The 26,437-nt window shown below is 35.5% G+C and overlaps 1 protein-coding gene across 1 annotated transcript in view; it reads right to left on the minus strand.

Moving 5' to 3' along the window:
• The window catches only part of CWC27 (CWC27 spliceosome associated cyclophilin), a 171,898-nt gene that overhangs the window by 61,101 nt on the left and 84,360 nt on the right, over window positions 1-26,437 (minus strand). The window contains exon 11 of the mRNA XM_045848415.1: window positions 14,318-14,421. Coding sequence (XP_045704371.1) covers window positions 14,318-14,421 — 104 coding nt within the window. The remainder of the gene's footprint in view (window positions 1-14,317; window positions 14,422-26,437) is intronic.

The raw sequence follows: 26,437 nt of genomic DNA on the forward strand, positions 1-26,437 counted from the left end.
GTCCTGAAATTCTTCACTTTCTTGTTAGTTCTCCAATGTCTTAAAGATTAAAAAAATATATATATTTCTAATGTTCTTTATAGCAGAATCTAGTTTGCTATAAAACATACTGAGTTTTTAATGTCAACAATTATTTTTTATTTCTAGGTTTCCTGACTTTCTTTTAAAAGATACTTGTTTGTATTTTTAAACTTATTTCTTGAAATACATTACATACACTTACTTCACATTCAGTGTCTGAATAAAATCTGAGGAATTTGTGTGTCTGATTCTGTTGTCTGTTGCTTCAAATAGTTTTTGTCAGGGTGTCTGTATTGTGCGTGTGTGTGCACGTGCATGTGTGAGTTCATTCAACACTACTCATTATCTTTTGTACTTTCTTTGAAGACAGGGAATGAAAGTAGGTTTCTCCTGAAAGGATTTATGTTTGCTTGTATCAGACTTCTGGGGGCACTAAGAATCCAGGATCATTTTCAACTAAATTCTTGGCTGGAGGACACTGAGGCCACCCAGGCAGGGTGAATTGGGACTCCAAACTGATGGGAGGGCTGCCATGTGGCTATAGTTCCTAGGAAATGCTTTTGCCCCTGAATATCTTGTGCCATAATTCAAAATAGGCAGTTTTCCTGTAGTCCTCTGATGACAGTAAGGTGACTGCTTATTTCTAATTCACCTTGCCATTTAAGATGAGGTCCTTTAGGTCCCCAACTGCATAGGACAGTATTCTATTAGACACCCCCTGCTTGGGGAAGACCTTAAGTTTTATATTCCCTTCTTGTGAGATCTCAAAAAACAATGCTCCAGTTCACCCAGTTTAGCAAATGTCATTCGAGCTAAAGCTAAACCTAGCGCTCCATTCCTTCTCCCAGTTCAGATCTCTACTTATTCCCTGGTTTGAGTATTCCTTGTTTTGTTTTGTTTACAAGTTCACAGAAACATATCAGGAGATATTTCATATCACAGCCAACATTTTCAGTTGTATTCAGTGGGAGAATCAGTTTGAACTCCTAGTTTGTCATGTCGCCAGAAGCTGATTTTCTGTAACATTCAAATTTTGCCATTCATTCCAAAATTGTATGTTTAGTTTTTGAAAAGGCAAAACAAGTATGATAATAATGTTTTCTTTATAGGACTCTAGGTTTATTAAGGGGGTTATTGAAACAATTATTCTCACCAAAATCAATGTGGTTTTTAATAAATACCAATTAAAACTTTATGGACTGTTTCTACTCAAGGTCAGATCAAACTGAAAAGAGCACTGGACTGGAAGCCAGGGGCCCTGGGTTCTAGTCCTACCAATTTGCTGTGTGATTTTGGGAAAGCAGCCCCTCAGTGGGCTGGTGCTTCGTTTCCCATGCATGTAATGGAGGCGTAGGACGGTAGTGACTGCACACCAGTGTGCGATGTGGATGGAACACACTCAAGGTCAGAGTTTCTGATGCACGAGATATTTCTTAAAGTTAGCCCACTTTCACATTCTAAACACACTGTAGTATAATGTTTTAAATGAGCTTGCATTCGGGTATGGCCACTTAAAAAATCAATATAAACTACTTTTTTACTTCTAAATAGATGTTCAATGATGTTTTAATATATTGACATCATCTTAATTCTGAGAATTTTATTATTCTCTTTTCTTGCTCATATTTCACATTCTTTTTTTAAGTTTAAGTTATTTTATTACTGTTCTTTATTGTAGCTGTTAATATAATTTAGGGATTATCTGCTTTCTGCACAAAAAAATTTCTGATATTCAAAAGCTGCATCTGTACCATTTGCCAGGAGTTGATGTGAAGAATTTTGAAAATAAAACCATTTAAAACCATGTTAGGATATTGCATTAATCATTTAAAAATTCAATCTAATACCACACAGATTAAACTGTCCAAAGTAAATTTTAATGTGACATATTCACAGGTTTACACTATAAAGTTGTAAAAAGAATATCTTTTTCAAATTTGATTAAGTGATGCAAGATGCTGAAGAAACTCAGCACTCAAATGAATTACATATTTGATGTCATTTTTGGCAAAGCCTCAGAAAATGTCACATAAAAGAAAAACATTGTACTTAAAGTAAGGTCTTGACAGCAGCCTGGAACAGTTAACAACTCTGCTCCTGAATGGGAATGCTGGTTGTAAACAAATGGCTAATGACGATGTTAGTCTCCTCACTGTGAGACAATCTAAATACCAAAACAAACAAACAAAGAACAACATGTGCACACACACACAGCCCTCACCTTATTTACCTTCTAATTTGTAATTACTTCAGTTCAGTTTTCAAATATCTAATGTAATTTCTAATGTTGTCTTGCAGGTGTATCAGTGGCCATGTGAGGAATGAAGAGATGGCAGGCTACCAGGCAAGTCAGTCAGGTCTTTGTGGTTTTGCTTTAATTTATAAGAGGCATAAATAATTCCATCAGCAACAGAGATGAAGTTCCTGGGTGTCTGTACTTCACATTTTCTAAACCTTAGAGGTGAAAATAGTAGGAACTTTCCATCTGTCAACCACATCGATGCAGTCTTTATATCCAATGTCTTCTCAATGTATCTTACTCTGTTATCACAGCTTTCTCTGATATGAGAGAATTAAGTGGAAAAAAAATACCCTTATAAAGCAAGTGGTCCATTTAAAAGTTATTGGCCAATTTTACTTGAAAATCTTTTTAAAAAGCATATTACAAACAAGAATATTACAAATAATATTATGGAAAAATACATGTGTATGAAAAAATACATGTGTATTTCTGGCATGAAGATTAAAAAGAAAAATAAAGATTATATATTAAAAAAATAAAAAAATAAAACACTCAAAAAAAGATTAAAAAGTCCAGAAAAATAAACTTCACAAAATTAAGTATGGCTATCTTTGGCAGAAGTATTATGGGGTGATTTTTCTTTTTATCTATATGTTTTTCTATATATTAATATTTGATTTTTTTGCAAAGGACATATGATACCTATAATTATAATAGGAAGAAATAATACAGCTTTTTAAACAGTTATTGTGAAAGATTAATGCTTACCAATATCAATTAACAAACCTATTTTAACTGGATTAGGAATGGCATTGATATTACTAATAAGAAGACAAACTAAAGTTATGGCAAATATAGCTAAAGGGTTTTGTTAATTTCCTACACAGGAATTACATCAACCACTGGGCAGAAAGAATGCTGATTGAAAGACTATATAAAGACAGTGAAGGGCTAAAACGAGATACCCCTAACACACTGGTTCTTATAGATGAGTCCTAAGTTACCATTAGGAAGTCTAAGATGAGAACGAACTCAAGGAATATAAAAATATATCAATTGGTTAGAGTTGATTTTTCACTGCACATAAGAATTAAATATGTACATTTCTACAATAAAGTTTAACAAGATTTTCTTTTGATGGCTAGTGAGAAAGTTGGAGATAGACTGTCCAAAAAAGAACAAAGAACTTTATGGACTCTCAAATTAACAGGAGCATCTCTTATTCACCTTACCAAAAGATTAAAATTATTTGTCTAACTGTGAGGTTTTGTATATCTTTACACATATCATATACCTTTAAAAGTCTTTACTATTTAAAGAATATATATTGTGAGAAATGTGTCTTTTGGCACACGAAGACAGAACTGAAAATGGTAGTAATACGTATGCAATGAAATTTCACTTGAGAGACTGATGGTCCTGACTACAAAGGGTGGCTTTATTTTTTCCAGGACTTCCAGGAAATAGGATGTTCCACACAACTGAATATTTCAAATAAGAGGATCTTATCTTTAACTGATTAATTTTTTTTATCAATTAGGTTAGAATCATTGCCCATTCCCTGCCTTATGAAACAATAATAAATACCATCTAAATTTTTCTTAATGAATCAGGGTCATTATAATGAGCATCAGACACTGTCTCGCAGAATACAATGGTATCATCTACAGCAAATGATTCCATAATATTCCACAGCTATGGTCTTCCTTACCTCATGACAAGTGGTCAGCTAGCACCTCTTGCTGCTGCCAGAACAGATGTCCTTGACTGTGCCTTTCTCTCTTACCTTTCCTAGCCCAATAACACAGCAGGCTAGGGAGAGCCACAGGTCAGTCTCTGCCCTTGTTTTTCTTTCACTTGTTCATTTATTTATTTTTTTAATTCTTGAGAGATATATGTTATATAGTCATAAATTTTATGAATTTGCCAACAAGGGTATTCTCCCTCACTTTTATTTTTCTTTAATCTGTTTTGAAATCAGAACCAGATAATTAATTTGTCAGCACCATGCCTGACGCAAGAAATAAACAGAGTACTATTGATGGCTGGTCTGCATGGTTTCTATAAGCCCAGGGCATAATATACTTTCACTTTTCTCTGTAAATAACATTACAAGTTAGTACACAGGTTGAATGTAGACTGCAGGAAAAATAGGTCAGACAATTCTGGCCTCCAAGAAAAAAAAAGTGATGACTCAAGAATACCTGAAGAAAGTGAGCTGTTTTGAGAAAAGGATTTTTGCTTAGTTTGCTCAAAAAGAGGAATTAATTCTACATGGTATTGGGCACAACACAGAGCTAACATTCCAAAGAGATTTCTGTTGCTTATAAAAACCAATATTAAGCTAGTTTAACATTATAGGTTAGATAGATGAAAAATAGTCAAAAACTGTACACTTTCACAGCCTATCAAACCTGAGGGGCCCTAGTGTGACTTAATCCAGCATCAAAAAGATAGTTTGAAGAAACCTGAAATAGCCCAGTGCTACTTGAGAGTTACTAAGCACCTCAGGGTTGTGTTTCATGAAGAAGTTTTAAAATTTTTTCTTGATTTACAAGCTCAGATTGCCCTTCCTCCTCTACTTTCAGGCACTAGCCATAGCGAAGGTATTGTGTTCTTAGAACTTTCAAAAGAGGACCTGACACCTTATCTCCCTAAAGCTGATTGGAGAGTATGTCCAAACCTGTATCTCTATGTGACTATGTTCAGTTTGGTACTAGTTTTGATATGATGAAATGCAAAGAAATCTTGAAAGTACTTAGAAACATCATTTAACAAAAAGGATTATATAGTTTATTAAAGAACTTGACATAGCCAAACAGGAAACCAACTGTATCTCTAATCAACTACCAGTCTTATTTACAGTTTATTATCCCCCACAAAAATCCTACCCACAGGCCTGGCTGACTTACACTGGCACTAAAGAGGTGAGCCTAGGAAGTGAGCCTAGGAAGGCTGCAGAGAGGATTGCCCTGCAGTACATCTCTTTGGCAAGGCTGGTATCTAAAGTAAAATACCACATTTCTTGTGTACCTACATTGGGGTGTTGCAGCCTACTGCAGACTCTGTACTCAACAAAGAAATGTAACTCCTTTGAATTTTAGAGCCAAATTTTATGCTTCTATAAAAAATTCTAATTATATGTCTATAATAATGTTTTTTATCTTTTAATTTATTTGTATGCTTTTTTTATTATTGTTCAATTATAGTCGTCTCTACTTCCCCCACCCCATTATTCTCTCCCGTCCTACCCACCCGTACCTTCCACATTCAATCCTCCCCCCATCATTGTCTTTGTCCATAGGTCCTTTATACATGTTCCTTGACTTGGACCTTCCCCTTATTTCCCCCATTACCTCACCAGCACTTGTTTGTTGATTTGTTTATGATGACCATTCTGATCCGTGTGAAATGGTATCTCATTGTGGTTTTAATTTGCATCTCTCTGATGGCTAGTGATGCTGAGCATCCTTTCATATGTCTCTGGGCCCTCTGTATGTCCCCCTTGGAGAAGTTTCTGTTCAGGTCTTTTGCACACTTTCTAATTGGATTGTTTGTGTTCCTGGAGTGGAGTCATCTGAGTTCTTTATACATTCTGGAGATCAAACCTTCATCTGAGGTATCATTTGCAAATATATTTTCCCATATGGCTGGTTCCCTTTTCATTTTGCTGTTGTTTTCTTTAGCTGTGCAGAAGCTTTTTATTTTGATGAAGTCCCATTTGTTTATTATTTCTTTTATGTCCCTTGTTCTAGGGGACATATGGGTGAAAATGTTGCTGTGTGGAATATCTGAAATTTTCCTGCCTATGTTTTCCTCTGGGACTCTATAATAATGTTTTTTATTTGTTTGTTTGTTTTTTGTTTTTTTAAGAGAGAGAGAGAGAACCACTGATGTGAGAGAGAAACAATGAACAGTTGCCTCTCGTAGGCAACAACCTAGGTAGGCACCCTGACTGGGAATCAAGCCAGTGACCTTTTGCTTTGTGGGATGATCCCCAACCAACTGAGCCACACTGGTCAAGACCTACAATAATGGTTTTATTTCTTGACATTCTATTTCTTTCATTTACTGAAGCCTTCTTTTATATATTATCTGAAGCTTTTGAAAAGTAAATAGATGGAAAACCAATGGCAAAAACTATGAGGTCATGTTTAGATAATGCCTTTCTTCTTATATAGAGGTATAATTATATCCATTATCTGACAACACCCTTATAAGGAACATCAGATCTTGAGCTTTACTGGAAAGACTGCAAATGCATAGTGACATGTGCATTTTTACTACATAGAAAGGCTTTTTTCCTGTGGGGGGAATGGTGTTATCAAATTACTGAGACACTTCCTTTGTCTCTCCCCTATAATATACAACTAGTGGGGCATTATAACTCAACAAAGATCCTTCTGCCTCATGCACTAGAATGCCTGAGAGACCCACACGTCTATAAATCTGAAGGGGGGTGCATTAAAATGCATAGTAGTGGTAGAACTGAGGCAATGACAGGGATAGTTCCCATGTCCCTGTTTCCCTGCCATGTGGCTGAGTCTGCAGCTCTAGTGAGTACAGTAGCAGCAGCGGGGACAGATCTTCCAACTCTATCCCCACCCCCATAGCCCCAGCAAAGAAAAAGGAGAGCATTAGCATCAGCACCCACAACTCCAGTGCCCCCTACCCCCCCAAGCTGTGGTGGTGCTACACCACTAAAGAGCCTAGCAGCAGAAGCAGGGCAGTGCATGACACTCTGGCCTTTAGCCACAGTGGCACCAGCAGTCACAGGGAACTGGGCGGCAGCTGTGGTAGAGTCTGCAATCCTGGCTCCCCTCCCAACCATGTCATTTGCCCCAACCCTTCACCACAGCAGAGATGCCCAAGATCCAGACAACCCCAGACATAGTGGGGGCACATGCTACCACTGTGACTCTGGTGGGACATCTGTGATCATAGCAAAACCCACAACCATGGTGACATGGGGAGCAGCAAAGTGCTAGTCACCCTGAAGGCACAAGCAGCGCTGAAGAGGGTACCTGTGACAATGCTGGCAGAGGTGGGGGATGGTGGGAAGTGCTGGCTCCCAAACATAACTAGAACCAACTCAGGTAAGAGAAATCAAAAACTTGTGCTATATATAACAAGTAACACCCACTGGAAAATAAAGTCCTCTAATCAACAACCTGCTAAGTTGTTAAAATTAAAAGAAAGCTATAGCTAAATAAGAAAAGTGTTCACTAATTCAAATGTGCTAGCAGAGGAATAGCCCATTAAGCACCATGGATAATCACAGTAACAGAATATCACAAAAAGAAAATGACAATTCTCCAGAAACCAAACTCAGAGTCATAGAAGATTCTGAGATGAATGACAGGGAATTCAAAATAGTTGTCATAAAGAAACCCAGTGAGATACAAGAAAATCCAGAAACAATTCAATGAACTCAGGAATAAAGTTAATCAACAGAACAGTACTTTACCAAAGAGACTGAAACCCTAAAAGAACCAAACCTAAATTCTGGAGCTGAAGAACTCAACAAATCAGATGAAGAATGTATCAGAAAGCATAAGAAATAGAGAAGACCACATGGAAGAGAGAATTAGAGGACTCAAGTATTGAAATCTAGATACAATTCAGGTGGAAGAGAACTAAAAAAATTTCAGAACCAAAAGAACTCTGCAAGAACTACCTGACTCCATCAGAAAGAGCAACATATGGATAATGGGCCTACAAGGATAAGAGAGGGAGAAGGGAACAGAGAGACTAAGTAAAGAAATAACAGATGATTCTTAGGGTATAATCCCAGCAGTGGAATCACTAATCCCAAAGAACCTATGCATACCAATGTTCATAGCAGCACAATTTACAATAGCCAAGTGCTAGAAACAAGCTAAGTGCCCATCAATCAGTAAATGAGTGGGTCAAAAAACTGTGGTACATTTACACAATGGAATACTACACAGCAGAAAGAAAGAAGGAGCTTCTACCCTTTATGACAGCATGGATGGAACTGGAGAGCATTATGCCAAGTGAAACAAGCCAGGTGGTGAAAGACAAATACCATATGAGCTCACCTATAAGTGGAGCCTAGTCAACAAAACAAACAAGCAAGCACAACAGAACCAGAAACTTGGAAATAAAGAACAAACTGATAGTGGCCAGAGGAGAGATGGGAGGGGATAATGGGGGAAAAGGTGGGAATGGTTTTTGAGAACATCTATAAAGGACAAATGGACAAAACCAAAGGGAGGTAGGATCAAGGGTGGGAAGTGGGGATGGCTGGGGGTGGGGACTGGTGGGGGCAAAATGGAGACAGTTTTGTTGATCCTTGAACAACAAAAAGTTAAAAAAAAAAAAAAGAAAGAAAGAACAGATGAGAACTCCCAAAACCTGGGGAAGGAACTAGACGTACAAGTACAGGAACCTAATAAACCACTTGATTACCTCAGTGCAAAAAGACCATTTCTAAGGCATTATATTAAAACTGTCAAAAGTGGGTTTGGCTGGGGTGGGAGGGACTGGTGGGGGGGAAATACAGACAACTATAATTGAACAACAATAAAATAATTTTTTAAAAAGTCAATGATAAAGAAAGAATACTAAAGGCAACCAGGAGGGGAAAGATAGTAACCTAGAAAGGAATCCCTACTAGGCTATCTTTAGATTTCTCAATCTAAACTCTACATGCCAAGAATGAAAACTCTACAGGCCAAGAGAAAGCTGAGTGACATATTCAAAATATTAAAAGATTGCAAACTGCCAGCCAAAAATAATCTATCCAGCAAAATTATATACTTCAAATATGAAGGAGAAATAAAGCCTTTCTCAGACAAATAAAAGCTAAGGGAGTTCACCGCAAGACCTGCCTAACAAGAAATGTTGAAAGGAGCTCTTCTGCTGGAAACAAAAAAATGCAAACAGTACATAAAACTGACTAAAGTGATAAACAGAATCAGAAAATTGCAGCCCTATTACAGAATAGAAATTTAAATACTTGAAGCTACTTCAATTTGGTAACGAATCTGCAATATAAAAAGGCATAATTTGTGACAACAAAAAACTTAAAATGGGAAGATGAAAAGGGCAAATTTGTAGAGGCAAATAAAGATAACATGCTATTAGAAGAAAAAAAACCTGATTTTATGTATGAGAAGTTTTATATAAACCTCATGGTAACCATAAAACAAAAATCTAGAGAGACATGAAACATAAACAAAGAGTAAACAAAGAAAAACATCATGAAAAATACCAAACTAAAAAGCAGACAGGAACGCAAGGAAAAAGAAACAACGGAGATATACAGCACTCAGAAAACAAATGATACAATGGCAGCAGTACACCCTCGTATATCAATAATCACCCTAAATGTAAATGGACTGAACTTACCAATCAAAAGGCAGAAAACAGCTCGATATGTTAAAAAAACATAACCTAACCATATGCTGCCTTCAGGAGACTCGGCTCCATTGATGTCAAAAAGATTAACAAGTTGACCTAATTACTGACTCAACTCTAGGTGTATACTGTCTTACTAGGCAGAGATGTTAGGAGACTTGGGGCTATAGATTAATATGTTTTAGGGGGGCAGCTTTGTTGAGGTGTAACTGATGCACAAAAGAGCTGCGTCTGTTTGGATGCGCGCAGTCGGTGAGTCCTGACAGGAGTGGACACACAGCCACTGAGGCCGCCAGCAGGTGTGCACACGTGGGCCGTTCAGTTGTATGGACCCTGGTCATTTACTAATACAGAAACAACAATCTCTCCTTCAAGAGAGTTTTAATTACTTTATCTTGTCAAAATGGAACTGAGGAAATTAATAAAAAGTTAATACAGCAAAATGTAAAAAATATAAATAACAGAGCTTATTTATAAGCTTATATGTAGAGAGAAATAGATGGTTCCTAGCTTTAATTTGTTTCAAATGATAGAACAGATTTAGAATCAGAACAATGGTCAGAACATAAATTCCAAATTAGCTATACAAATCTAGCCCAGAAGGTTGGGTAAAGATGATAAAACCAGGGAAATATCACTTTCCGATAGAGGGTGGTTTCCTCAGACAACAGAAGCCCCGAAGAGAGCATCATGCCCATTAGAGCACCAGGCTGCGCAGGGAACACAGGAAGGACCCAACTAGGGACGATGATGCACGGGTACCATAACACAGAGCTTTCTGGGTTTTAGGGGTTTCTTCCCAAGTGCTTTTGCTCCAAGGATAAAAAATTAAATTCTACAATGAAGTGTCAGTGGTCAGCAGGTATTAGGCTTGCCAGATAAATTCATAAAATCAGGAAATCAAACTACTGGAAGCTTTACTTAAGAATGTATACAAGACTACACACACACCCCTTTTAAGAAAAATATGATTATAGAAATGCAATTGTGAGAATGCATAAAAGTTTATTTTGAGATTTTATTTTGTCATATTTATATGTAGCCCTACTGATTATAAGCTTTAACAGCAACTAACACAGTATTAAAATTTATATTTTCAATTTGTAGGATGTGAACAAAAACCAAAATAGAATTATAAATAGCTATATATTTCTCCTCCAAATATAAAATTGTTGTTTTTATATCACGATGTAAATTTGTTAAAGGTTTTCTCATTATCTAATTTACTTCTTGTAGAAAACTGAGAAGTGCACAAAGCATTATACAATAAGAAAGCTGAGTCGCAAAGGTTTAAATAACTTCACTGGAATGAAGAGTTTTAGTGCTTTCCTATTTATTTTTTGAGAAATATAATATTCCAAAGCATTTGTATATTATTAATGTCACATATAATGAGCACCCAGTATTAGTGTCAAAATTACTATTAAAAATTACTATTAAAATTAGTGCATTAGTGCATTTTAGTCTCTTTACATTGAGCAGATGTGGTATATGCATCCAGATAAAATTCACATGAAAGACAGGTCTATATAATACAACAACTTACTACACACCAAAATATCCACAAGGCTTTTTTTAAATATTATCTACTTCTAAGTTTATTGGCAAATTAAATCGCTAGATATAGCATATCATGTTCAAAAGACCATATCACCCAGAGCTGCCATAATACTCACATAATTTAGTCTTGGACTAAAATAAAGCACATTATGAAAGCCCGATGTGTAGCCATAGAGCCCAGTTGAGAAATCTTTCCTGAATATGTTCAAGAGGATATTTGGCTCAACTGATGCATGAAGTTGTAAGGCTATGGTCAAATGACACTTTCCAACTTCTTGTCATGAAATAATCTCACTATGCAAATGTATATGTAAACCTTTGAATCTGTTCCCAGCGTTTACATAGTTCTAACCTTAGAGTATCCGTTGGCTGGGGAGGCAGGCTAAGCTCTAGCATACATTCAAGGATGCCTAAAATCCCACTTTGTTGCCACAGCCCTACACAGTGAGATGGCTCGCGGTATCATCCTCAATCATGGGGAAAGAAGGGCTATCAGACTTAAACACTTCACAGGCATGTGTGAATGTTAAATATAGTACAGTGCTTACTGAAATTCACAAATCTTTCATACTAATTTCTATCATACGATCAGCAATACCTGTGAATTTTAAAAGATCAAAGTAAGTTTAGAGGAAATACAATCCTAAGAAGAAGGTAATCCACAATGCATCATAGATACGGGCTAAAAATGAATTTTGTTAAGCATTCTAACAAGATAGTGACAAAACAATATTGTTCCTAATAACACTCAATAATATTAGAATTAAAATAAAATGGCCAACTTATTGTTCACATTGTGGTTTCTAAATACAAACTCCAATAAGAGAAACAGGAGTTACTTGGAGAAGTGTTCAATTCCGGGTGTATAGAAGGCAAAGCACAAATCAACCTGGAGCATCTTGTGCTAGAAAGTAAGAAAGTAGGGGGCGAGACGAAAAAAGAAAAAAGAAAAAGAAAGTAAGTAGGATGAAAGGGCAAGATGAAAGAACAGAGGCCAACCAGAAAGAGCTACTATAAGCCAATGCTGGTATGATTTGAACAACAAAATAAATAATAACAGTTTGGGATTATAACACATAGAATAAAATAAATACTTCTAAGCCAACTGACACAAATAAGTAAATAAATAAAAAATAGAAGAGAGAGCTCTTTCTTACAGAAGAATTCCAAGTAGTAAAAGTAATAGGAATCAGGGAAGTAGAAAGTCAGCATAGAACCCCACAGTAAATAAGTCTTGCCTACAGGCAAGATCCATCCACTGATGCTAAAATTAGTGGGAGAAGCTTGAAAAGAAACAGAATATTTTATATAGTCTCACAGTACCTCCCCCTAAACACTTATAATCTCAAAGGAAAAAAGAGTAATTTTACAGTGTAGCAACTCTGTAAAAAGACATCAGTAAAGAGACAATAGATACCTTGTACTTCTGGTATAATGCACTGGGAAGGACTTATCACTAATGTGGCAATCTTGCCAAAAAATGTATAACCTCAATCTAATCATGAGAAAACACCAGACAAACTCAAGGTGAGACAGTCTACAAAATATCTAACCAGGTCTCTTCAAAGTAGCAAGGTCATGAAAGGTAAGAAAAAACTTAGGAACTGTCCTAGATCGATAAGAATATGGAGACATGATAAGTGTAATATGGAATTTTGGACGGAATCATAAAACTAAAAAAAAGAACATTAATAGGAAAACGGATGAAATTCTAACAAGGTCTACAGTTAATTAACATTATTGTGTCAACATTACTTGCTTGGTTTTGATCACTGTACAATGGGTATACAAGACTTTAACACTGAAGGTAAAAGGAAAGTCTGTATTATTTTTGTAAGTTCTCTATAAGCCTAAAATTATTTAAAAATAGAGCAATAAACTAAATAAATAAAACGGCTCATTCTGAGGTTGGAAAAAAAATAACAGCAACCATGACCCAAATTTTTTTGAAGCTAATTTTAACTGTTATTTAGATTAAGGGAAAAATTACTGCATTTTTAGATGATATAAAGAAAATTAAATTCAGAAAAGTAATTTTAATTATGGCAAAAAAAATTTAACATAGCCAACTATTGCATAAATAGATTGAAATAAGTTGCATAAGAATCTTCTTTTTCGTGTTAAGAAATCATACTTTAGGGCTCAAATCTTTCTTTACCTAGTTGTATTCAATATTTCAAAAGCAGATAAATAAACACAGCACTATGTCTAATACAGGCCCTAACCATACATCACTACGACAGTAATTATCAATCTTTGGTTATCTCACTCCTTCTAGATTATGAACTCTGAAGGCAAGAACCATCCATCTTCTATGCCAACTGCTCAGTCCTAGTCCAGCATGGTTCTCCAGATATGGGGTACTAATAATTATTAGCTCAAAAAAATTTTTTTAAGTAAAAGATCTTTCTGGTTGAAAGGACTTACTTTCATATATTTAAAATGCTTTTAATTATAAGAAACAATCTCCATGCAATTTATGATTATAAGAAGAAGACAAATTTGAGGATTCCAATCTGCTATTTTGAAATGGAATATTACATGCTTTATAGCTGAAACAGTTTTAAAATACAGATCTTCAGTAAAATGGCTTTCTTGAAGCTTCTAGCTTCACAAAAATCATAGTGAAATAAAGAACATATTTAACCTACATAAAAAGCAGGGTATTATTTTGATCAGCTTTTGACCAGTTTTATCAATATTTTAGATTTTCTGTACCTAAACATAAGACTCGAATAGAAAACAAACAACTCAAACGAATGCATAACTATTTACAAAAGTATCAAACATAGGGACTAAGTACTTTTCTTCAATGTTTTAAATGGTGTGCAATGCAAAATAGTGAACATTCCATTCTGTGCTCTTCTAGATATGTGCTATGGCAACATTTAAATTTTGCCTGACATCAAGTATTATTTTTTTAAATTTAGGAATAATAGTTACAATCATATTTGATTGAGTTTGCTTCTCAGACAAAAGCCCAAAGAAAGTAGTAAAAAAAAAAAAGGCAAAATTCATCCTAGGAACAGAGAAAGAGAAGGAAAGAAGGAAGAGGGGAGGAAGAGAAGGAGAAGCACTAAATGAAAATATAAGCCTCATAAATGCCCTTACCTTCACTTTGTTTTTCTGCTTGTTTTGACGCATTTTCTACTTTTTTTTGTTTTGCTGCTAAGAGTTCCCGCTTTAATTGTCTTGCTTCTTTTCTGAGCTCTTCACTATAAAGCAAACACAATTATATAAATATACAATATACTGAGAAAAAGTTACTTAGCAAAAACAAGTAATTCTGGTTTTGAGGTACACAACCTTTAAGAGAAACAAAGTGAATAATGTAATTCATTTTGTTTCTGTGTATGTATATTTCTGGTATGAAAATGAATTATTATAAAATATATCTTGTTTCAAGTATATCAAACAAATACGTAAGTGATAAATGACCCAGTGTTCTCTGTCTAATTTACTTGCAAATTTAACATTCTAGTTTCAGTTTAATAATTCAGGGAGTTCCAAATCAAAGCAAAATTTTTGATAAAGTACTATTCACTAAAAGATTTGGCTTTAAAACTCATTGAATTTTTTTTTATTTATTTTTAGAGAGGGAAGGGAGGGAGAAAGAGAGAGAGAGAGAAACATCTATGTGCAGTTGCTGGGGGTCATGGCCTGCAACCCAGGTATATACCCTGACTGGGAATCGAACCTGCGACACTTTGGTTCGCAGCCTGCGCTCAATCCACTGATGAATTTTTGAACTAGCACAAATAACTATCATTTATTAAGCAATTTTTACAAGCTAGTTGCAGTGCTAAAATTTTTATAAACTCAATTTTTAACCTATTTAATACCACAATTTGGCAAGTAACTTCCTCTTCTATGAAAATTATCAGACTGCTGTATTCCAATGATAAATACAATGACATATTAAAGTCAAACTGAAATGTATCTCACTGTAAGTCAGAAGTTTAAGACTAGTTTCTACAAGCCGGTTTTAGGACAGGAGATTCAAACTTATGCCTTAAGAAAAAATTATTAAGTGCCATTTGATGAACCCTTAGGGTCACTTGTGAAAAGTCAAAACTATGCATTTTATATCTGTGGATGTCAAACATTCACTCTATTTTCTAAAGCTAGAATGGATCACAGAGACAGACTGAGAACACCCTAGTCCAAGCAGGCTGTCATTCTGGAAATGGCTCCAAAGACACCCATGCCAAGGTTTAGTGGGATCTTAAATCTCCAAAATTCTATACTGATTCAACCTTTAGTTCTTCCTCCTGATCTCTAATGTGTTACCACTGTTCTAGAAGTTACCGAACTGAGGCCCTAAAATGGGCATGACTCAGTTCTTTCTACCTCTTTCCCACATCAAACACACACAACCATATTCTGTATTGGCTTGGCCTCCAAAATCCTGAATTCTGAAACTTCCCTCTCTGATCAACATCTACTACCTTTTACTTTCTCAGTCATTCATTCATACTTATCCTGTGATCTCTCTTAAATGCTTACCCATAGTTCATGATCTACCGGTCCTACTCTAACCTCAACAGACTCTCTATCCATACTGGATGATATGGTTGGCCATTTCACTGATGTGCTCAACTGTACCCTTAATCTTCTTGACATGTCTGTCCTTACGGATACGTCAATAGAAGAAGACAAACCTCCACAGAATACGATTTGTTTAGATGTTGGATGTTGCCTGGGAATTTGTGCTGGCAACAAGTTCCCCAGGTGGTTCCATTATGCACTCAGGTTTGGGACCCAAAGCATTAGCACCTTATTATGGAAATTATCTTCTCTTTCTTACAACTTCAAGCACTCCTACTTCAAAGATCCTTTCATTCAGCCAACAGACATGCTCACATTTCCCTGGACTCTGCTCCAATCAAGTGATTATTATCTTCCCAAGTGGACTCCTTGCCTGAAAGAACAGTTTATATACACAGCCTACTCCATCACCTCTAACTTCTTACTTAATCTCTTGCAATCTATCCTTCTTAAACTCTCCTGAAACTACTTCTGTATCAGCCAAATTCAATGCCTTTTCTCAGTCTTCCTCTTTCTCTTTGACCTATCATTCAATGATATTAACCACTCCTTCCTTCTTGAAATTCTATCCTAATCAGACTTATCTACCACTTAAGAGTCTTGATTCTCCAATTCTCCTCCTTGTTATTCTTTGTCTTCTCATCCTATAATTGTTGGCATTTTTTCTCATTTCTACTCCCTGTACACTGGCATTTTTATCTAATTATCACATAACATCAAGTATCGCCTTTACAAAGGTTATTTTTAGATGTAGATGTTTTGCCCTGATTTTGGTCCTGCATTTCTAACTATTGCAAATCTCCACGTATATTGGTGCTGTTGAACAGAAATAAATACAAAATAAGACACATATGCAATTTTATGTTTCCTAGTAGCCACAATTTTAAAAAAATAGTAAAAAAAAAAAGGTTAATGTCTAAAATATTTTTCAACATGCAACCAATATAACAATATTAATATGATATTTTACATTCCTTTTTGGTACTAAATCTTCTAAATCTGTTATGTATTTAGTACCTCTTAATTCAAACTAGCCACAGTTCAAGAGCCCAGATCTAGGGGAACAGCTGAGGCTAGATGTTACAATAATGACAAATGCTCTACGTTCAAACTTGGAGTCATTTCCTTCCTGTCCAAATCTGTTCCTTCTTCTGAAGTACCTATTTAGTCATGGGACCACTTTCTGTCATAGCCAGACCTTAAAACTCCTCTGGGGCTGTTCTCCCTACCAGCTGAATCATTGTTGAAGTACGTTATTTTCCAATCTCACTCACATATAAATGCTCTTCTTCCCTTTCACCATCATGCCTAGTTTATTTCTTAGATAAATGTAATTACTTCCTATTTTTGAAGTTATATTCATATAAACACAGGGAATAGCAAGAAAATATGACCCAAACCAAAAAAACAAAAACAAAAAACAAACAAAAACCAAGTAAAAGAAACAAACCCAGAAATGACAGAAATTATATAGTTAGCAGAAAACTTTCAAACACCTATTAAAAATGTATTCAAAGATTTTAAAAGAAAATAAATATAAAGAGAAGAAACTGGGAGATTTTATATGTACACAAGAGGAGACCCACTAAAAACCCTGGAATTTATTTATAAAAAATTGTGTATTTACTCTTATATGTTTAAACTTCATTTGCCTTCAAAGTAGTCTCCATTTGATGCAATATACCTATCAAGACTTTTTTCCAATTCTCAAAACAGGTTTTGAACTCATGGATTTTGATGCCTTGTAGTGCTTCTGTTTTTTGTTTCACCTTTTCCACACAGGGAAAATGTTTCCCTTTGAGGACATTTTACATGGGCAGCGGACACAACAAAAATTTGCTCCAGGCAAGAGCAGGTGAATAGGGAGGGTGAGGCATGGGGTCATGCCATTTTTGGTCAAAAACTGCTGAACACCCAGAATGGTGTGGGCAAGTGCACTCCTAAACCACCCATCATGAAATGGGCAAATGTGTTGAAAGAGTCTTCAAAACAAAATTCATTGAAGCCAAATGCAGCTTGTCACAACAATGCTAGTGGGGGAAGCCTATACTCCAAGAGGCCCACTCTCCAGAAGGTAATCCTATTTTGGGAGCGGTCCCCCATACATAAATAATAATAATAGTACATAATAAAAAGTAATAACCACCATGACAAAGAAATGACTAAAGCATGTTGAAATTCAGGGAAGTAATTCCATAGGTTAAGTAAAGGATGGCCTCAGAGGAGGCAGTTGAACTGGGCCCTGAGAGATGAGTAGGAGTTGGCCATGTGGAGACACAGTGAAGGAGCATCCGAACAGTGTGCCTAAACCAAGGCAGAGAGGTAGGGAAACACAGGTACATGCTAGAGCATAAATGTCTTAAAGGGGTGGCAGGGCTAGTAACAAAAGACAGAGCTAGAAGAGAATCTGGGGCAAAGTCTAAATGCTAAACATTTGTGAGTGGCCAGGTGAGTATATTTTCATTCAATTTTTCCACACCTTTGAGCTTCCAAGTTTTTTTCCCACAACCAATTTCTTAACTGCTCTTTTTGTCTTCCTTCAACCCACTCTCCACCTATTTTAATACCTTACTAGTAACCCACAGAGTCCTTAGGTTACTGTCTTCTAAGAAGTAATTTATGATATCGGAATAAAAATGTTCAAGAGCTTCCCTTTACATAGTAACTTAGACCTTCTGAGAATCCGACTTTGTTGACCTTTGCTCTCTGACATACCAGATCTCCTCCTCCCTTTTAGATATTCTTTGTCTGTTTTCAGTGGTTTTACTCACTCACCTTCTGCTCCTCAAATTTAGGTGCTTCTCAGTAGCCTAGCTCAACCCTCTCTCTCTTTAGAAATTTCATCCATGTTCAGACTTCAATTCCATCTATCTTTTTTTAAAGTACATTTTATTGATTATGCTATTATAGTCCCATCTTTTCTCCCTTTTATCCCCCTCCGCCCCGTCCCCCGCCATTAGTCTTCCCCTCCTTAGTTCATATGATTCCATGTATCTTAATGGAGCACTTGTATAAAATCAAGATCGTTGGCCTGATGGTCTTTAGACATTTCTACTTTCAAGATTAAATTGACGTTTCTAACTGCCAAATGAATACTTCCATTAGATATCCCATAAATGCATCAAATGTATCATTTTAAAAGTCAGACTGGTCATTTTGGTTCCTCTTTCCTACTTTTGATCAAGTGACCAGAAGGCTGACAGTGAGCCCCACCTTCTGGCGGTCCTTTACTTCCTACAGCTGATAAGGAGTCTTCCTTTCTGTGGTTAGAGACAGCTCTCCCGGCTTTCCTGACTTCACTGTCACCACAGTCTCCCACTAGGTCTACGCCCTTCTGCTCTGATGTTTTTTCCATTCATTTTGCATACTTATGCCAAATCCTACAATTCTACACCCATGATCTTCCTAACTCCCTCTTATGAGCTACCTTCAAACTACATTTTCAACTTTATCTCTCACCTATCCTCTACAGTTACATTTTGGCCAAAATGTACTAGTCATAATTACCTTGGCAAACTTTGATGCAGCACACATGCCCATTTCTTTGTGCCATAGTCATTACCTAAAATGGTCTTTCCTCCCTATTTCTGTCTACTAAAATCTTCCTCATCTTTCAAGGCTTTCTGGAGAAAGAGGCAGTTCACCATAAGCCTTCAACCAAAGTTGTCGACCTCACTGAGCCTCAGTTGTTTCATCTATAAATTGTGGCTATATTCAGCACATGTATTATAACAAAACTAAGGCAAATATTAAGAATTAATACATGTAAGAACACTATCTGGTACTTAGAAGGCAGTTTTTTTAATGATAAAATAAACTACAATCATCTCACAACTGTAAAATTACATAAGCAATTTAAAGAATTAAAACGGTACATAAAAATGATTTCAAGTAAAACTTACTGACAGAATGATACTAATTACTATACTATTAAAGATATCTACTCTAATGTTATTGATGGATTTTTTTAAATTAACATCCATTCCAAAAGGTTACACATTTGGGTTAAAAAAAGAGATGTTAATAGGAAAACCTAGACCTAACATCATTTAGATGGCTGGCCACAAGGAAGCAATTAGTTCTTGTTTGCCTTGGTTTTATCATCAACTATGATAGTCTAAGGAGGGTATGAATAAATATGTCTGAAGAGCATAACGATAATATACATGAAAAAATAATTACATTCTGCAGATCATTATATTTCAATTCCTTTGGATTTATGATCTTAAACTCCATTATCTAAGGAAATATTGAGATGAAGAAGAGCCATCTTTATCTCAGACACAAAGAAGTTCAAGTGTAGATAGTAAGAGATCTTTTTCAGTATTGCCCAAGTTGATAATGGGATGGCATATATGATATAGACATCCTAATTCATTATGCAATTTCTCACTTAATCTGCTAACTATCCACTAAATGAAAAGTAAATTTAACTTGAGTGCCTTATTTTTAAGCTAAACATTTTTTATGCAACAGGAGACACTATGAATAAGTGACTACCTGGGAAAGTTTTTATAACTACACTATGTTTAGATTTTAATCAGACTATTTATATTACTTTATAAAAGAGTTTAAAATCTTGCAATTTTTTAAAATCATACAGCTTTTCAGTTTGAAATTGAAGATTTAAAATGGCAATGACAAATATCTTGCATAATTTGCAGTGAGTTTTAATTTTTTTCCAGGTGCTTTTCTCATTTTCCCTAGTTTCCAGGAATGTGCCTTAAGAAAATTTTGAATTATACCTGTTCTTTTTTCTTATGGCATGAGAAATAGTTTTTAAAAAGATTTTATTTATTTATCTTTAGAGAGAAAGGAAGGGAGGGAGCAAGAGAGGGAGAGAAACATCAATGTGTGGTTGTCTCTCATATGCCCCCAACTGGGGACCGTGCCCACAACCCAGGTATGTGCCCTGAGTGGGAATCAAACCAGCAGCCCTTTGGTTCTCAGGCCGGTACTCAATCCACTGAGCCACACCAGCCAGGGCTGCATGAGAAATACCTTAATATAAAGGTAGTAAACTCAAATACTGCCCTTCTCTAACATTCACCTTTAAAAAAAAAAAGAAAAGTTGTCAAGACCTGAGCATTTGATATGTTTTTGAGGAGAATTCTAGTCTATAAATATGAATAAATATGTATAAATTTCTTGTATAAGACAGTAAATAAATTTGCTTGGAGACCTTGTTAAGCAAGCTGACAGCTAAACATGTCCATTGGAGGTCACTGTTTCTTGGACATGGATGAAACACTTGTAGTTAGCTTATGTCTGCTATTTCCCAACACCTGATAAAAATTCCTAACACATGGAAAGACTGAAAACCAATCTGCACACTCTTCATAGTTTTTAGTCTGTTGCTTTAATAACAAAGGTACCAGTCTGTTTGTAATGAAACAACAGTTTGGCTGTTAATGTTTGGCTATTGATGAAAACATAAAATGGTCATAATAAAAGCCCTTCACAAGGATTAAAAGTATAGAAGTAAGACACAACTTTTATACTTTCTTATCATCAGCAGTAGTGGAGAGCATGTATACCATATTTCAGAAAGTATCAGAATATACTGTAGTTGATACACGGGTTTTGAAAATATATACACATATATCCAGGAAATATCTAACCAAATCAAATCAGGGAAATCCTCTGTATGTTCAAAGCTTTGTTCTACCTATTAGTAAGTCTCAGTTTCCTCATCCTGAAGTGAAAACAGTAGTAAGATTGAATGGAAAAATACGATTCCATGGAAAGGACTTAGCATACTTAATATGGTGCTTGGCCCAGAGTATGTACTTAGCATTAGTTTGCTTCTATTATTACCATTATTGTTCTCACTTCTACCACCACCACCACCACCACTTTTATTCTTACTGTTTGTAGAATCAGTTACTGACTAAATGAGACCTTTGACTAACTAAAGAGATTAAAAAGGCAAATCTTTCCATTTTTCTCATGGGTGCATAGATTTACAAAACTTAAGTTTTTGCATTTGATGTACTGCTTGGATTAAATACCATATGCTATAAAAAGTAAGTTTTAAGAACTTAAACAGTTTAAAGAACTAAAAATTACAAAGTTCTATATCCTAATTCTGGTCAGGAACACTTGAAACTCAATTGTTTATACTCTTTCATTATGATTTTCTTGAAAGGTAAAAAATAAACATGTCAACAAAGAAGTATAAGAATCAGCCTCTATGAGACAGCCTACTAGAGAACCTACATTATTTTAATCTAACTGATTCTGGAAAGCACCTATCAGAGGATAAAATTTAATCTGAGAGATACTGATCTACTACATGCCCTTTATAATCTGCTAGACCAACACGTAGGAACAGAGAGACTGTATGTGTATCTATTGGAAAGTACATTGCAATTTGGGAAGGAGAAAGCTAAATGCATCCACATAAAACTTTTAGACTTACAATCTTACTCCTTTCATATGAAGGATCACTTCTATTTTTAAATAAAAAGTTTAGATATCTGATGTCAATTGCCATTAATCTTTGTAAGATCTCTTTCAAATCTTAAAAAATTGTATTATCTTTTTCAAAATAGACTAAACAAGAGCGAATACTGCATAAAATCATAAAATGTCCACAACACTAGGTGATATTGCTGTTCCATCTAAACACCAAGTAAGAAGTTCAGAATCAAACATGTTATTATTTCACAGCAAGAACTTGGCTTAGCCAGTATTTCACAGAAGTGGAGCAAATCTGTTGTGGCAGAAATCTGGCCTTTAGCAATATGTCTATTCCTCAATCCAACTTTATAAGTGATATTAACTCAATATGAAAAACAAATGAGATTTCCATTTCCAGTAAGGCAGCATACCAGTAACGTAAAAACTCTCTTGCAATCAAACACCTAGAAATGTTCAATAAGTATATTTAAAAATTAGTTGTAAACGCATAGCTTAGCTCACTAAAAACAAAAGGGTTAAAAAAATAAGGAGAAGACTAAAACCAAGAGCAAAAGCTTTGGAACTGTTACTGGGACACTCTGAGTTACTGGTCTCGGTAATGTGGGAATATAAGTTTTAACATGGGGTTTTAATCATGAGGGTAGAATTGCTGCTTCTACACATAAAACTAAGTGTTCTCCACTCATGGAAAGTATGGGAATACACACATCTACTAAAAGACACAGGAGGACCACAAAAAAAGCTTGTTTGTCTCAGGTTCACGCAGGTAAGCAGGCTCTCAAGCTAATGAATATTCTCAGGGTATCTAAGGAGTGTGTTTAAGTAAAATCACCAGTATAGATCACTATATGCACCTATTAGAACCAAAGGCAAATTATATCTGAAGGAAGGAATCCTCAAACCAGATTTCACAGAACTTTAAAGAGTTCTAAAACAAAATAGCTCCCAATTTAAAAAAAATTCATAATACACAATAAAACAAGGCATTATTGGTGAGAAGCAGGGGAACAACAGATAACAGAGCCTGACCCTCAAATTTTCAATAGTGCAAAAATACAACAAGCATGCTTATTATATGGAGAGAATAAAAGAATAAAAATTGAATGTAAGATCTACAACAATAACTGGGAAAAGAATTAAAACAACCTTTAGAAGGCATGAATAGAATAGCTGAAGTTAAACTCCATGGAAAGTTGAGTAGCTGAAAAAGCGAGAGTTGAGTGAATTAGAGGATACATGTACAGCTTTCAGGATGCAAAACACTATATCAACTATAGGAGGTTAAAAGACATGGAAGAGAGTGCGCAAGTCCTCTACATATATAAATGGAATTACAGAAAGAGAAAATAAAGACACTGAGATTGAGACAATAATGTCTGAGAATTTTCCAAAATTGATGAAAAACTTTTGTCTTCAGATTTGGGAAGCTCAATGAATTCAAGCAGGATAAATAAAAAGAAAATTCAGATGAAAACTTTACACAAAATGCAGAGCACAACAGACAAAGCGTTCTTGAAGAAACCAGCATAAATTAATAAGAATAAATCATTTAAAATTAAGTTTACTTTTTCTCTTTGACAGAGAAACTAGACTGCCACATTGTGAGAAGAAAGCCATCATGGACTTAAGTAACATAAGACATAAATGATGTCTTTAATTACAACCATTAAAGCAAAGAACAAATAATAGCTTGATGCTTAAACAAAAGTGATTATGGATTAGTCCTAACTAGCTTAACCATTCCAAGAATGCTAAATAACTAGTCAAAGTTAAGTTTTCTCTTTCTTGCTGTGAGAACCCACTTGAGCTCTGGGAGGTAAATCTCAGTACTGTGGAGGCCCTCCTGTGACTGGGCCCCCCCTGGAGTTTTTAACTCTCAGACTTGTCCACACTGGGCCTCCCGCAAGTTGTTCCTGTGGTGGCTTCTGCAACTCCCTGGATTCATCTCCCTCTCTTCAAACTTGGAGGCAGAGATCTGCCCTGTGTCCTCACCTCCCTTAGTGATGCAAGAAGAGGAAAAACGAAGGTTAAATAGATAATTTTATTAAGAGAATATTTTGTTTTATTTTACTTGAATTTAACATGAAAATACTAAATGGATGTGAAATCCATTCAGAAATGGAAATTTCTAAATTGTATATAAATATTTCTTTGTCTGAAGTGATTTCCTAAGAAGTTCCTCCATTATGTGAAAAAATGTTATGAAAATATAAAGAGATTAGAATTATTTTTAAAAAACTACATGATTCAATTTTAGGCTGTACTGATTAATTTCCTGCCCTAAAGGTTGAGGAAATTAGTATACTTAACATTTTTTCCAGGTTTTCTTTCTCCCATTTTCTAATTTGGGTTAGTGGTATTATTGTTTTTACATTGTCAATGTCCATAGCATTTATTAGCAGAATTTTCACAGTTGTACAGTCTTACAGTTTTATATTTAAATGGATCAGTATCTCTAGTCCTAAATTCAAGAGCTATCTGGACTAATCCCCACTCACTGTCAATGATAGTTATTTCTGGATGTTTTTAGGTGTGTTGCTGTTTTAGGTTTCCTGTTTTCTCTCCGATATAGTGCCTCAATTTTTTATAGGTAAGCATCATTTTCACAAGAAATTAAAGTCACTTAGAAAAAATATTTAATGAGCTACTTTTATCACAGTATCTAACACTATGATTCAATATGTAGTACACGTTAAGTTAATATAGGCATAACTAAAGGAGAAATAGTATCAGAGTAGCAATCTTGGAAACCATCAGAAGTGTGGGGGCTAGGAAAGAGAAGTAACTGTGGAAAGATAGACATCTCAAATATAGCACACAGAATAAAAATCACCAAGAAATAGCGTCAGAAAAAATAATGTATACCTAAAAGAGATGAAGTCATTTTTGTGAAGGTCATACTTGCTTGGTGACAGATAAGCATTATGTAAATTATTTATGAACTATTTCCCATTTCCCACACTGTCCTTAGCTTACTAAACTTGCTCTCCTAACATCAAAACGATTATGTAAAAGAATGAAAATGGGAACAAATGTTTTAAAATACAAACATGGCATGGATTACACAGAGGGGTAAATAAGGCACAAGTTTTTCTGGTATTCAGCTAGACTTTCATCAGGAAGAATCAGAATTATACAAATCGGCTTCTAGAGGATCATGCAGTTTTACACAATGTTCACAGAAAGAAATGCATGTAGCTGATCCTGTTAAATCACTTAAACTTTTCACATTTTAAGTTTAGGGATTGTTGGCCCTGCCTTTCTTACCCAATATATTCTTGAGACCTGGAGTTCCCTCCTTCACCTTGCAAGCCCCATTTCACATGGCTTCTGAATCATTTTTGATGAAGACAAAAAGTATATTATGAGGTTCTATTCCAATCCAGAATGAGTCACTTTGTTTTAGGTCTATAATTAAGTATACCTAAGTGTAGTCTTTCTGATAATAGCTACGAGATGATGATAGTGATGATAATATCATTATACCTTGTTTTTCTAATTCTAATTTTAGATGCGAGTGGGTGGGTGCAAGTTCCCATTTCCCTGGGGAAGTAGTTTGCTTGCTTTTTCAAGACAGAAGAGCCATTAGATAAATGATGCTTTTGCTTACTGACTTTGAAAATTGCCCTCCTCACTGCCTTGTCTAATTGGCGAGCTTGGACTCTTGGTACAGATGCCTTCCCAAATCAAGTTCACCACATCCTTTTGACCTTGGCACTCTTTGATTTGTTTGCCTTCAAGTTTCTCCTTAAACTACAGCCATGGTAATTTTTTAAGGCTCAAATTTGATCTCATTGCTTTCTTACTACACTATCCCTTACTTCTCAAAATCCATACTCAGGAACTCTACTACAAGGTTCTCCATGGTCTCAGCTCTGCTTTATTCTCTACCTCTGCCTCTGGTGCCTCACCCCTTGCATTCATGCCGCACATTCTAAAATCATGTTAGTTCTCAGAATGTGTCATAATCTCTGATACCTATTCCTTTTGGCCTAAAGCACTCCTCCCTTCCACTGCCCTTCTCATAAATCACATTTATCTTTCAGGTCTCAGTTTCCATGCCACTTTCTCTACAAAGACTTCTGAATTCCCCATATTGATATACAAGCTCCCTGTCACACTTACCATATCATATTTTAACTGTTACTTCTTTTGTAATTTCCATTAGTCCAATAAAATTGAGTCATTTCACTTTTGCAACCTTCACAACTAGCCCACAATCTGACACATATGCAGTACTCGGAGCTCAGTAAATGTCAA

The sequence above is a fragment of the Phyllostomus hastatus genome, unplaced genomic scaffold, assembly GCF_019186645.2.
Source record: "Phyllostomus hastatus isolate PE091 unplaced genomic scaffold, TTU_PhHast_1.1 phas_contig_58, whole genome shotgun sequence".
In the NCBI taxonomy this organism is placed as follows: Eukaryota; Metazoa; Chordata; class Mammalia; order Chiroptera; family Phyllostomidae; genus Phyllostomus; species Phyllostomus hastatus.